This window comes from Puntigrus tetrazona, chromosome 13 (assembly GCF_018831695.1).
Source record: "Puntigrus tetrazona isolate hp1 chromosome 13, ASM1883169v1, whole genome shotgun sequence".
NCBI classification, from domain to species: domain Eukaryota; kingdom Metazoa; phylum Chordata; class Actinopteri; order Cypriniformes; family Cyprinidae; genus Puntigrus; species Puntigrus tetrazona.
The window spans coordinates 15,820,782-15,835,771 of NC_056711.1; the positions used below are offsets into that span (position 1 = coordinate 15,820,782).

Consider the following 14,990-nt stretch of genomic DNA (forward strand, 5'->3'; position numbering starts at 1 on the left):
GTTCTCTTTAATAAATTTGACATAAAACAGCCAGTTTAACAAGTTTGGTTATTCTGTGTAGATTAATTACTATTTTGATTAAAACATTGTACATGCTCCTCAAAAAAGTTTCATCACTATTTAGTTTGTGATAATACTCAGTGGCACACCCATGATCATCAGTTTATGATTTACAGCTGTTAATAATAGAAATACTTAAAGGGACAGTTCACCCAAAAATAAAAATTATGTCATAATTTACTCACACTTAAGTTGTTACAAACCTGTGTGAGTTTTTGTCTGTTGATAGATATTTTATTAATTTGAATTCTACATTACGGAAAAAACACCCATAGAAGTCAATGACTACCATCAACATTCTTTAAAATATCTTCTTTTGTGCTCAGCAGAAGAAAGGTTACAGGTTTAGATCAACTTGTGGAAGAGAAAATGACATAATTATAATTTTTGTGACGTAATTATAACTTGTTGATTGAGATCTTGGGAGTAATTTATGTTATTCTATATAGATTTATTCGTATTGTACTTTACTGATAATGAATGAATTACATGTGGCAGGCTGACCTGCAAGAAAAGGTTTGTGGTTGTCCAAAGTCAACAATTTTATTGTCTAGTCCTTCCAAGCGGGCTTTGTCTACGGATAAAGAGTAAAACAGTCAAAAAAGAGGGAAAAACAGAGAGGATGAGAGAGCCAGACAAAGTTAGGGATGAATAAATAAAGAAATAGCAAAAGAGCTGATGTCTCTGGAAATACTTGAGTTCTCTGTTGTTCTTCGTCTGTCCAGAGCTCTAGGGAGAGTTTGGCTCAGGATGCTGCTTAAACACTAATTACCTTATTACTGTAGCTCACAATATGGAACTGATCAAACTAGCTGTTTTTAGGAAAACTAGCTGTTCTATCAATGAGATTTAGTCTTTAAAGTAAAAAATGCACACTACTGCACAGTAGTAGTCTAGTAGGTAGTATCTATCTATCTATCTATCTATGTATCTATCTATCTGTCTATCTGTCTGTTTGTTTGTCCATCTTTCTATCTGTCTATCTATCTATCTATCTATCTATCTATCTATCTATCTATCTATCTATCTATCTATCTGTCTGTCTCTCTATCTGTCTGTTTGTCTATTTCAAGTGTTTCACACTAGTTTTGTTGAGAAAGTTACTGTCTATATTAACTTATTAACTTCTTGTTTACAAGACTGCAGCACAGCCTTGTGCTTATATGCCTAGATAATAGTCACACATATTCAGAACAACAAAGTCCTGCTTCATAAAACTCACAAACCCCGCATTTACGATTAAAGCACATTTAGCTTGGTTCCTCCGCTGGATCTCTACCTGATCCAGAGTACAACGAGGAGGGAGATCGTGGGTTACCTGAGGAACGAAGCCACATCTGGATCTGTTTCCTCCCCTGTCCTGCTTGCCATCCACCTGTCTTTGATATAATGCGCCGTTTTAATCACCTCGCGGTGCTAAAGGCTGCACAACAAGCAGAACTCCCACAATTCTCCACAGACGTGGCGAGCTGGTCCAACGCATTGTGCAAAATAAACAACTAAATACATAAATGAATAGATACATATCGGCATGCTTACTGTATTAAAGCCTTTTAACTCTAGTAAACAAGTCTATATAAATGCATTTGTTTGATGTCTGAAAGCTTGTTAAGTAAGAGTGATAAAAGGTCCGTCATTGGTGTTTGACTGCTTGTTTGAATTAAACGTAATCTTGACCTCATTATGGTAATATTTTAACGAGTCTGTAATTGGAACATTTCCCTGCTGCTTTAAAGTGCTGATTTAAAAGACCAGCTTTTATAGTTTGGTACCCAGGGAAGCTGGGTGTTGGATCTTTTTATGAGGCTCAGTACGTCCGTACATGTGATTAGAGTATTTACGTAGGCTATTAAAGAAATGACACTTTGCTGTTGTTGTTGATGTTTCGAATCGTGATAAAAAGCTATAAAGATGAATTGAAATGAAGCTTAGCCATTGGCTTACACCATTTCTGGTTTCGAGTTGGTTGTTCTCCTGATTCTGTTTTGATTCATCTGATATAGAGATATATGGAACTTCTGCCCAAGCCGCGGTCAAAAATATTTAGCCAATGAATTTAAGATCTGAACAGATGTAATAGCAAATGTTTTTTGGGGTGCAGAAATGCCAAGACTAGTCTGCTGCTTGAAATCATGCGCAAATCGTTTTCACTTTTTCTGTGTTATTTCTGATAAATGGTTTAAGCATGATAAAATGTGTTTTAGAGTAACTCTTATTGGTAACCGAAAGCATAATAAAATTAGCCTATTTTAACATATTTAATAGACAACAACAGAAGGCGTATGGTAACTTTGTGGAAGATAGGCATTTGAAATTGTTCTATATGCTTCATAAAATGGAAAATACAGTCAGCTAAACTTTTGAATTAAGCCAAAGGCTTTGCTGTGGGTACCAACTTAAAATAACAGAGTATGCCGTTTTTGTGAATGACCTTTAGCTCAGAATCTCTCATCACAGACAAGATGGGGCTCCTTGTGCGTCTCTCTTGGTTTCATCTGCTTCCTTTTAAACACAGGAAATGAAGTCAAAGGGTAGTGAAATATTTGTGTTTATTTTTGCCGCTCTTAACAGATAGAATTTCCAAACATGGGCCAACGGCTGTCCATTAGCAGAATCCGAATTATCATGTCTGTCTGTCGGGCAGATTTAAAATTTGAAAACTTTCTTTGATGCCTTGCTGTTTTTTATTTTCTTTAATCGGCTCTGTTTGTATGTTAGCTTTTGCCCTGTGAGCAAAAATTTTCCCCAAATTCATCCAGTCAAGAACATTCTTGTTTTGAAGTATTGAAAAAATTCAAATCAAAGTAAACTTTTTTACATTAATATTATAATTTACTACAATAAAAATAATAGCAGTAGTTGTAATGTAATATCTATAAGAAGAAAAATAGTAGTATCAGTTTTAGCATTTTATATTATTTTATGCATTTTATATAGACAATAGCCCAAATTAAAATGTAAAATGGTTGTTATGATAAGAAATGAAAGTATCAATGTTACAGCTTTGTCTGGCTTCTTCCCAGCCAGGTCTTTAGACAAACTTTACAACTTTGCCGACTGCGCGGGACTGCACCTGATCTTTGGGCTGAATGCTTTGCACAGAAACCCTGACAACTCATGGAACGCCTCCAGTGCTCTGAGTCTGCTCAAATACAGCGCCGGCAAAAAATACAACATCTCCTGGGAGCTCGGCAATGGTGAGTCTTTACTGTGGCAGATTCCAAAATTATATTTTTGACACGGTATCAGTCTGAGACACAGAATGTTGTGCATCTTCCATGTGTTTATGAAAAAAAAGGAAGCATCCATTTTATAAAGCTGTGATTAATTTGTGCGCAGTTGTATCAAAACAGTCCAAATACGTGTATGAATTTGTTTGCTCATCTGAACGGATTTGGAGAAAATTAGATATCGCTTGTTAACCAGTGGATCCTGTACAGTGAATGGGTGCCGTCAGCTGACAAAAACATCACAATAATTCACAAGCAATGGAAATAGTTCAGAAGCTTTGTGTTTGTAAGAAGCACGTTTATAAGAGACAACTTCAAGAGAGGAGTATTGCTAGATCACCATTTATAAGTAAAACAGTTCTGCACAAATATTTTGGTGAGGATGTGAGAGGACAACAGGAAGTGTTTTTATGGCTAATCGACTCGGCCAGAAGAAATAGACAGAAATAATAGATTTTTCTCAGCTTTTAATTTCACAAAACATTAATTAATGGTCTGGAGTCTTGTGGATTACTTGTGAGTTATTGTGATGTATTTATTGACTATTTGGATTCCTCTGACGGCACCCATTCATTGAAGAGCATTCCGCAAATGTAAAGCATGATGGGTTTAATAGGAAATAGATTTTTAAATATGAAATATGAAACATATTTATTTTCTCTGTTTATTTTTTATATTTATTATGTTCCGGCAAGAAGCGCTTTTGGAGTTTGAGCGGAAAATGCTAAATTGGAGAGAAGGCGCTTAAATCTGCGCTCAGCAACTATATTTAGTTTCTGTTGTGTTCTCATTGACTACCATCCACTTGTAATACTTGATGTACAACAGCCTGGAAATTGTCAGCCGGAAAAGCTGAGAAAATAGAAATCTATCTATCTATCTATCTATCTATCTATCTATCTATCTATCTATCTATCTATCTATCTAGTTTACAGTAGCAGTCTTTACCTAGAGATGGGTTTAAAAATCTCAGGGAAACTCTGATCATTACTACCTTACCCCACCTCTTCATATAAAATGAATCTCACTCGAATAGGGCTTATGTCAGGAGACAAATTGACAAAGCAGAATCCAAAAGGACACCTGGTGACTTAGTAATCTGCTCTAAGCACTCATTCATCCATTGTTCTGTGCCAGACATGCTGCAGATCGCCCCCAATCATGGCGCACTTGTATCAAATGTCCCTCTATAAACATCAAAACAGCACTGAGCGTAAAACATTTGACATAGTTTGAATGATGACGATCTTATTATGATGAAATGGGTTCCTTGCGTAAAATTACACAGAACATAAGCTTCGTTACTGACTGCATGCGCAGCCTGAAATATCGCACACTTTCCATACTAAACACTAAACCTATAAAAATACCAAAGAGCGATTTAAGAACGTACACAAACCGTAGATTGTCTTAATCGTTTGTTTATTGGCTACGTGTCGCACGCGTCAAAGCTTCACTAGCTGTCTGCGTAGAAAAACCGCAGGCGTACAGATCGCCGTGAGACTGTCATACGAGACGAGGGAGGCAGCACAATAAGCTAGTATTGAATGCAAAATGTAATTCATGGGAAAATTAATATCAGAATTTAATATCTGTCACATAATACCAGTTAAGAAGTTACCCTTTCAGCAGAATCTTTTCATTTTGGGAACTCTGAAAAAAAGCATGTTATTACTGGAACGGCCATTTGAATGTTTAAAAGCTGTTACTAAATCAGATTTGTTCATTCAAAAACAAACACTTTCACGTGAAAAAAGAGAAATGTTTTCAGCTGTGATATCGAGTGGGTCGTGATGAATGGGCACTGCGATGATCGATTTCATTTCATGACTATGTGTTATTTGTGCTTTTTCTAAATGGTAGCATAAAATTTTAATGGATAGTAATAATGCATCATATTTTCCACTGGCCTCTGCCTGGCCCGGTGCTGTATTGACTCTGCAGCTTAGCATCTCTGTGTTTCTATCCCAGACACAAACACTCACTCGCACTGGCTGTGATGTTTATAAAGTTCGCTACTTGACTTCTGTAACGTCCTCGCTGTGATTTCAAGTGTGCACCTCCCAAAGTGTTGCCTTGTTTAAATAGTTTACAAAGCGCTGACCACAATATAGGTCGTAATTCAAAGGCGGTTTGCATATTCGCCTGTGATTGGGTGTCAGGTTGCTTCAGAAGTCTTAAAGGGATAGCTTCCCTGCAAATACAACGTATGAGGATACATTTTGAAGGATCTTTACACGGCTGTTTTAGTATTGACCATGATTGTTAAGAAAAAAAGAAAAAGTGACATTTTACTTTTTTTATATTCATTTAATTTAAAATAAGTGTTGATTTTTTTTACGTGTGTGTGTGTGTGTGTGTGTGTGTGTGTTAAAAAACACTTATTACCGAAGCAATAGAAAACAGGTACATTTTTAAATTGTAATAATATTTTACAATATTATAGCTTTTTTCTATTTTTTTATTAAATAAGTGCAGACTTTGTGAGAATTACAGACTTTCAAAACAATAAAAAAAATGTTAATAAATAAGGTACATTAGTTCACATTAGTTAACAATATTAGTTAGTTGAAATAAAATTGAGCAATATAGCATTTTTTAATCCTAGTTAATGCTAATTTCAGCATGCTAATGCATTATTAAAATCACTGTTATCTAACATGAACTAACAATGAATGACAATTTTTATTAACTAACATTGATAACAAAGAATAAATACTATAATAAATGTATTGTTCAGTGCTTAAGTTAAGTTAATACATTAACTGATTTGAACAAATACCACCTTGTTGTGAAAGTGCTACCAAAAATCATACCGATCCAAACCTTTTCAGTTAATTGAATCAGTCATCTTTGAAAAGTTACAGACTTATCATGCATTATTTAATTTTTTTTCCCGTCACAGAGCCCAACAGTTACCGCACAATGGCTGCCCGATCGGTCAACAGCTCTCGTCTGGCTCAGGATTACTCTCTTCTGAAGACGTTACTGCAGTCGGTGCGTTTCTACAGCCGAGCGAACCTCTACGGGCCCAACATCGGCCGTCCTCGAAAAAATGCAATCCTGTTACTAGATGGGTGAGTGTCTCCGCCATTTCTTCAGAAATGTTATGGCCTCCCCGTGTGCACTTATTTAAATGTTTGACAAGATGTGGAGAGTGATAAATTATAAACTGAATCTGTTTCTGCAGAGCTGTGCAGGAAACTCCACAGGATTCTGTTTGGGTTGGTTTAATAAGTATTCTGGATATTTTCAACTCCGTTTAGCACATTTGATATTATTCATGAATATGAAAATTAGAGGTTTTAGTCCATTTTTATTAGCTTTGAAACCTTTAATAGATATATGGATTTACAGTTTACAGTGTAAATAATTCTTAAATAATTTAAAAAAATTGTGCTTTCAAATGATCGCACCAAAAATAAACGTTTTTGCTTACATAATATGAGTGTACGGTTTATATTTTTATGTATATATAAATACAAATGCATGCATGTATATATTTAAGAAAAATGTGTCATGTTTCTATATTATATATATTTATATAGAATATAAAATATAATATGCATGTAATGCATGTATGCATGTTTCTTTTTTATTCTTACGTTTTTAATTAAAAGGTGCATTATATTAAATGAAAGTTACAGTAAAGACATTTACGTATACATTTTTTAAAAAATAAATCCTATTCTGTTGAACTTTCTATTCAAAGAATCCTGAAACATGTATTAGCTTTTAGAAATTATAATAAAAAAATGTATAAATGTTTTCTGAATCCGCATTTTAAAATGATTTCTGAAGCATCATGTGACACTAAAGACTGTAATAATGTTGCTGAAACTTCTTCTTCTTTTAATAATAGGAATAAATCACATTTTAAAATATATAAAATTTGATTGTGTTACTTTAAATGATAATAATATAACAGATTTTATAGTAACATTCTATTCATTATTCAATATTATATTTTTTTACAAAATATATAACCGTGTTAAGTGTAAGAGATTTTTCTCCTCGAAAACAAAAAATGATCAAATACGTAAATTACTAGCCCCAGAATTCTGAATAGTAGTCTTGAATACATGATTTTTAGTGAATAGTAGTATATAACTGTTCGATATTCATGCTGGAAACGTACTCAGTTTAACTGTACGTAGAGTCTCAGATATGTTTCTGAATGGTTGTGGCGTTTTGCACTTTTTAATGTGAAAAGGCATCATGACGGGTTATGGCATGGTGTTTGTAGAAAGGCTTATCTGATGTTGGACTCGTTTCAATGGCTCGTATAAGAGATCTCCAAAGCACATTGTTTAAGAAAGCGCAGTACTGTCCGCTCGCCTGGAGTCGTGTTTATGTTGCTCCATGTGGATTGTTAGTTCAGGGGCCTGTAGCACCATTGAAACTCACCGTCAGATAAATAAAGTGTCACTCTATTAATGGTGTGACAGAGCTATGTTCCACCTGCGTGTTACTCGTTCCTCCAGCTCTCTCCAGCAAGAGCCCAGACCCTTCAGTACTGCAGCTTTTAATTCAACACGCTATCAGTTTTTGTTTCCAGTAAGGCATTATAGATGTAATAACTCGCATTCGGTGAATCAAAAACCAATTTGCATGGATTCAGCGAGCGAGGGAGCGAGCGAGTCTTTCGGAATGATTCGTAGGAGTCGTTTGTTTGTGAATCACAATGAGGACGTTCAAAAACTGCTAACAGTAATGAACATCTCGAACATAACAGTTTTATATTAACAACAAATGAATAATTGAAAACCCATGACTGAATTCCCATTAAATTCCCTTTCAAAAGGAGATTCTTGTCTTAATCGTTTAGCGTGTGGTTTTAAAAAGAAGGTTTGAGCAGCGCTGCCAGCCTCATGCTTCTAAACACATATATTTTTATGACAGGAGCTTATTAAAGCAGTGCCAGTGTTGATGTGCTTACTATTAAGACCACATTTTTCTAATTCTAGTCTAATGACGTCTGAGATAAATACCTCTGGAATTCATTTGTGAGTGTTCATTTAACATTGTTTGTGCTTTTGTGCTGTTCTTCAAAAACTGGTTTTGTAGAATAATGGCTTTTGTGAGTGGATACTAATTGGTTGTAATTTCAGTGTGACAGAGTCAGAAATAAATCTGTCAGTGCCTGACCAGAGCTTCCTCGTTCTTGCAACCGGCGGCTTACTAGGCCCTGTCTGCACCTTCTCACACACACACACACACACACACACACACTGAAATCAAGAAGAATGATGGGAGGACGGACACACAGCTCCAAAAATTGTATAAATACAAAACAAAGCAGGAATCAATTCATTCGCAGCAGAAATTCATTTTGCAATCATTATTAAATGCATTAATGTCTTTATAGATTTTATTTAGCCTCTTGAGTAAATTGATAAAAAAAAATTTAAAGCTAAATTTATTCCATTGGCGTTTATTTTGGATAATAAATTGTTGTTGTTGTTTTTTTTGTTTGTTTTTTTTTTGCAGTAAGCAATTAGTAGTAGTTGTAGCAGTAGTAGCAGATCATTTTTAGTCTGTTTAAATGTCTTTAAAATATTAATATTATTATATTACAAAAATAGTAATGCTATTAAATATCAATTAACATGTATTCAGAATAAAATTATTTATAATATTATTTTACATTCTAACAGTTATATAACAGACGTGTATCAAATGCACCATTTATTTTTAATTATTTTAAATCAATAAAAATAACTGATTGCTATATTTTTTTTTTTTGCTTTGTTATTTTATGTGTAATTTAGTTACCGATCATGTACTTGTCCCCATTAACCTTTGTTTTGTATTTGCACTGGTTATTGTATAGAATGCATAATTTCATTGTCCACTAAAAATCATCTAAAACAACCTAGCATAACAACCATATTGTGAACATGAAATAAAATGAATGATATTGCCAAGCACCAACTAGAAGCCTCAGTATCTTATGCAACATCGCTTCTCGAGTAAATTATATTTCAAGAAGGGAAAACCTGGGCCAGCGCTATAGCTTTCTGTCATATTTTTGGCCTCCGTTTCTTTGCTCTGTGTGATTTGTATTGTGTAGTCTAGGTGCGCCCCTTTACTTTTCTGCCATAAGCCTCCTAGTGGTTTCCTGCGGGGGCTTTTGAGCAGTCATAACTTTGGCAGGCTGAAATGAAGCTCGGTATTACAACCACAAATGCTTTGTCGAAGGTCTTCCTCGAAACGAGACGCCACCCCTCGCTGCTACCAGTCTCGTTCAGATGGAAATGATCAATGCAGTTTTAACTCGGCGGACAGACAAAGGGAAAGAGAGGGAGACGAGAGGGGCATTGTGGGACGGTTTTGCAGAGAAAGGGTGGTCGCTGTTTTTCTGGGTGAAACCGCCGTCACACGAACAACTGTTTAGAAACTTTGCTCCCTATAAGGAGTTTTGTTCCCTCGTTTGATTAAGATTACTCAGCTCCCTGCACAAATTTACTCACAGCGTGAGAGATCAGTGTCAGCGGCGAAATAAACAGACAGCTCCTGTTAGCCATGCAGCCGCGGATGTTTGGCTATCAGTTCCTCTGCGCGAGAGGCGTTCATGACGGTTTTCACAGCGCTAAAATAATAACCTTTCATAAACCGATGTATACTGATAGCGCTTTTTCTCTCTCTTTCACAGGTTTATGAAAAACGGCGGCTCTGTGGTTGACGCAGTAACGTGGCAACAGTAGGTATTTTACCTTTTTTTAAATTCTAACCTTTTATTGTTCCCTGTTGTTTATGGAAACTTGGAGATCATCTTTCTAAAGTCGTAATGCAGCATCGCTGGGGTATGGGACGAAACAGAATGCGAACGCGAAAGTTTCGGTCGTTCTCACGTGGAGGGTCGCGACCCCTAAATGAGTCGCAGGACTGTTCCGATGCAGCTGTTCTGAAAACAAATGCAAAAGTACACATATTAAAAACGCAACATGCCATCTATAGTTAGGCGGGGGGAAAAAAATTATGTTGTTTGTACATTTGCAAAATTGTTTTTCTGAATTTGTCATTGTTGTGCAGTAAAAGTTCGGTTAAACTTTTTTTTTTACTAACTATGAGACATACTATATATATGCAAATACTAACTATGACATTCTACTATGAGTAACTTTGTAACGACATGTCAACTTTTGGTACTCTCATAAATTTGCAATAACGTGTCTACTAACTCTCAAAGTAGACTGTTAGGTTAGGTCAAGGGTCAGTAGAATATATTGACATATACTTGCCAAGTTTCTGATAGTCAGTATGTTGTGGGGTTTATATTAATACCAGTTTCTTGCCACTGAATAAAAATTTTGGTCATTGTGAAATTCTGACCGTTTTTCTGCAATTGCGATTTTTTTTTTTTTTTTTTTACAGAATCACAGTTGCGAGTTATAATGTATTATAATATAATATAATATTATAATAAACTTCCACTTGCAAGAAATAAAGTCAGAATTGTAAAGTCTGATTTTCTTGCAATTTTCTCGCGATTCTTTGTTTTTTTTATAGTGATGAATGCAGGCTTCCCTAGGTTTAGGTCCCTAATCCTGATATTGTTAATTTTGGAATTTGTTATTGCTTTTAATAAAAGAGGTACCGGCAGTGTCGTTTTCACAATTGAATGTTCAAAGTTAATATTGAATGTTTTATGTGAACACCGTAAATTGCATAATATATCAGTCATTGGCTGCCTTGCTCTCTAGACTTCAGCGGTGGCAATACAAAAAGTCTGTCGCTGTGCTCTGTTGTTTATCAAGCGTAGAGTCTGCTGTTCTCCACCTCCGTCTTAATTTCTAACACCTGTGAGGTGGGATAATGTGCTGGAAGGTAAATTTACACTCCCAGCAAACACATGCAGGCCTTTAATTTGAGCCGTTTTTCCTAATCTGGTTAAGTACCATTACTGAGAAGCGTTGTAAAAGACGTCAACAGTTAGTGTGTTTTCAATAGTACTTCTCACTAACATTCTTTTCATACTATCAAGAAAAACATGTCTATTTTGTAGCTATTCATAGCATTTTCTTTTGCATTGCAGCACATTTGTACACACACACACACACACACACATATATATATATATATATATATATATATATATATATATATATATATATATATATATATATATATATATATATATATATATATATATGCATGTATGTAATATACCATTGTAAAAAAATTGGGTCAGTTTTTGCAAAAATACAGTAAAACAATTTTATTATATAAAACAACTGTTTTCTATTTGAATATATTTAAAAATGTTATTTATTCCTGTGATGATAACATTGCATTTTCAGATGCTTTTCATGATGCTGTTTTTGTGGAAGATTTTATATATTTATATATATATTTATTTATTTTTCTTCAGGAATCTTTGATAAAAACCTTTTATTTAGTTATTTGTAACAGTCTTTTGTAGCAAATCTCATTGGCCCTTAAATTTTTAACAATAGTCTATATAGCAAATGCATATTTTAGGGCTGATTAATCAAATTTATTTTCCCAATTACAATTACGGATTAATTATATAATCACTCAAAGGCGCAATACATCATTCAACATCCACGTTATTCTGTGTGATTAAGATGTGTTCTTTTCTTTCTACATGTTATCCTAATGGTTGTTGCCTTATTTTGATTTTAGGTTTAGTATAGAATTATAATGCTATTAATTTTTTTTTACTTTTTATTTAAAGACGAAACCAATCCGTTCACATTTGAGGCTATTTTTTAAAAAAGTGTTTTCATCATAAACATCATAAACATCATTCAGTGTAAACTGTGATGACTGTAATAAACCTAGCATATATAAATGCAAACCTAGCATATATAAATAATATACCTATAGATTTAGATGCATAGATATAAATTATTTGCATTTGTGCACTATATACTACTGTATGAGTACTATAGTAGTTTTACTAAGTGGGATCAGTTACGCTTCACCTGTGACGGAGCGGTAAAGTCTCTTTTAAGGGATTAGAGCAGCTGTTTTCCTAAGGCTAAAAGCATTCATCTCTAAATAGCCACTCATTTCAAACCCCTCTATCCTATTAACTTCTTATGGAGACGAGGACTGCGTGTTTTGTATTTAGAGAGTGAGCTGAGCTGTTGTGTCTGTCCATCACAGACCGAAATGGGTTTGATTAGAAGTGTTTGTGGAGTTCGGGAACGGGCATCTCTTGTCTTTCTTTTAGATTGCCGTTGACTTTTATTTTGAACTTCACTTTTTATGTTGTTGTCATGTCTTTGTTCTCTAGCCCAACCCTGATTGCATCCAAGTGTGTCCTCATTAGCTCTAGAGTATTTACGCTGCCTTCATTAGACAGATGTGGGTTTTTCTAACATCATTTCTCTGACTATAAAACCCAGCCCAGCGCTCGGAAAACGACGTGTATAGAAACCAAATTGCAACGCTACAGCGAGCTTGGCAGGTGTTCGCTGACAACACAGCGGACCTCCGAACTGTGGAGGATAAATGATGGCGTCACTCGATATGCAATGATGCTTTTTGTTTTGTATGATTAACAGTCACCAGTTTTTGTGCACCTGGCAGGTTTGCCCTGTTTATTCATTGAATGGTAAAATGAAAATAAAAAAATAAAAGTAAAACAATCAATAATCGAACTAAAGACTCGATAAAGATTTCCATATCCTTAAAATAGAGCTTTTTGCAAACTGCACTTCTAGGTATAGCCCAGACTTCCAGTTTGATGCATTAGACTAGAAAATGAGGTAATGCCAGATATCAGGTCATTAATTTTAAGAAAGGAAGTTGTTATCGGAGTTAACAGTGAACTATGAGTGTACTTCTGTGGAGCGTCCCCCAGTTTTTTTCACTGATTACAGCACTGGATGTTGCATAAAATGTAGTTTTAAATAAAATTATTATTTTAATAGAACGTGTCTGAAAGTCTAGATCTTCTTGATCTTTGGCTGGCTCTAATGGATCAGTGATAAAGTATGAGAGAGTTTTAGGCCATTTGTTCATTCGGTTTTCTGTGTTGAATGTTAAAAAGGAAGTCTGTTGATTTAAATATGTTTTCATTGAAGGAGTAATCGAGTTGGCTGAGAGATCTGAAGTTTTGTCTGATTTGTGATTGATTGGAATAGACTTGGATACAAATGTTAGAGTGGCTTATTCATGATAAATAACAGCCCAGGCTAAAGTTTGTTTTATGAATATATAGTGAAACCTGCAAAAAAAAAAAAATGTTATTATTATATTATTAAATAATATTATGTTATTAAATGCTTAAATGTTTCAATTTGTAAAGATTTTTCATTAAATAAGTTACATTATGCTATAAGTTAGCATTTTCCATTTCTTGGCAGCTATGTAATAGCATTGCATTAACTAACATAATTATTTGTGCTTTACGCATGTATGTATATATTTATTTATTTACTTTTATAATGTATAATAAAAAAATGAATACATTTTCTTGTTACAGTGGCCACATCTATTGCTTTTCAAAGTTTTAATATTACAATAAAGTGTGTTAATATTAAAATAAAAACAGGGTTTGTTAGAAAAAACAATTCAACTCTCTAGTTTCATTTATCATTCATTTGAATTATTAAAAATATTAAATGTTTTTATTAAATGCTACATTTTCTTATTTGTTTGTTTTGTGAAGTAAATAAATAAAATATAAATAAAGTACATTTTAAAAAAAAACTTTGAATTGAACTTTTATGCGTTCGATTTTGCTATTCCTCGTGTTGGGACCCAAATCTGAACTACTGGCCCAATTGGGCTGTCAAAAAAAACCCCAAACATATTGTTGAGCCCTGAAAAAGCTTGTCTGGACATGAGAAACTGTTTTGTGCTTTACAACCGCAGCGCCGGGCTGAAGTCTGACCCGAACAGTCACCGCCGACTGCTGCAGACAGACAAGCCGAGTTCCAGGTCAGCTAGAGTTTTTCCTGTGTGATATCATGAGAAATCACAGATGCTGTGTTCAGAGAGCTTCAGCGAAATATGCTGCTCTGTTTTCGTACATCTCGTTCCTGTTGAGTTTTCCTTCAGATGGGCTGTCGCTTTATAACGTCTCGCTTTGAAAGTGCCTGAGTCGCTCAACACTGCGTCGCAATATGGCGAACCTTAATAATCAAAACGAACTCATTAGCGGCTTTCTTTAATCTCCCAGCACAATGGCGATTGGGTGTGCTTCCAATGACTTTAATTAGTTCCATGCTGAGAGGCTTTGAATTATTCAGTAATGAGAAGTGTTTTATCAAGTGCATGCAATAGCTGCGGTCATTAAAAGTTATAAGGACATAAACAAGTTTGCATTTCTCCCTCAATTAGACGGCCCCCCTGCGTCTGCAGGGAGAGGGTGGCCCAAACAGGCTCATTAATCTAGAGGTCAACCCTGATTAAAGGAAACGGAAGTAGGAAAGGGTGTCAGAGAGGAAGATTTCATAAAAACACCACCTACTCAGTCAAACTCAAGCCATATGCGCTCACACGTTCTGATGCGCAATTATCATTTTAGGATTCCCGGTATAAAAGCCCTCGCAAGTCATTTAAACAGCTTGTGCACATTGTAAAAAATGATGTTTCGAAGGATTACTGAAATGCATGCATTACAAGAAAAATGCATTTAGCTTAGTTTGATGTATCGCCTGCTGTTTCTTTGTCATTAATGGTGATGCTTACTAGCAATTTCTCAAGCAATTTTTTTTCTCC

General features: G+C 34.8%; 1 protein-coding gene across 2 annotated transcripts in view; it reads left to right on the forward strand.

Annotated features, from left to right (window-relative positions):
• The window catches only part of hpse2 (heparanase 2), a 64,030-nt gene that overhangs the window by 23,349 nt on the left and 25,691 nt on the right, over nt 1-14,990 (forward strand). For both annotated transcript variants that reach the window (XM_043254639.1, XM_043254640.1), the window contains exons 4-6: nt 3,084-3,257; nt 6,196-6,367; nt 9,946-9,993. In XM_043254639.1, the coding sequence (XP_043110574.1) occupies nt 3,084-3,257; nt 6,196-6,367; nt 9,946-9,993 (394 nt within the window). The remainder of the gene's footprint in view (nt 1-3,083; nt 3,258-6,195; nt 6,368-9,945; nt 9,994-14,990) is intronic.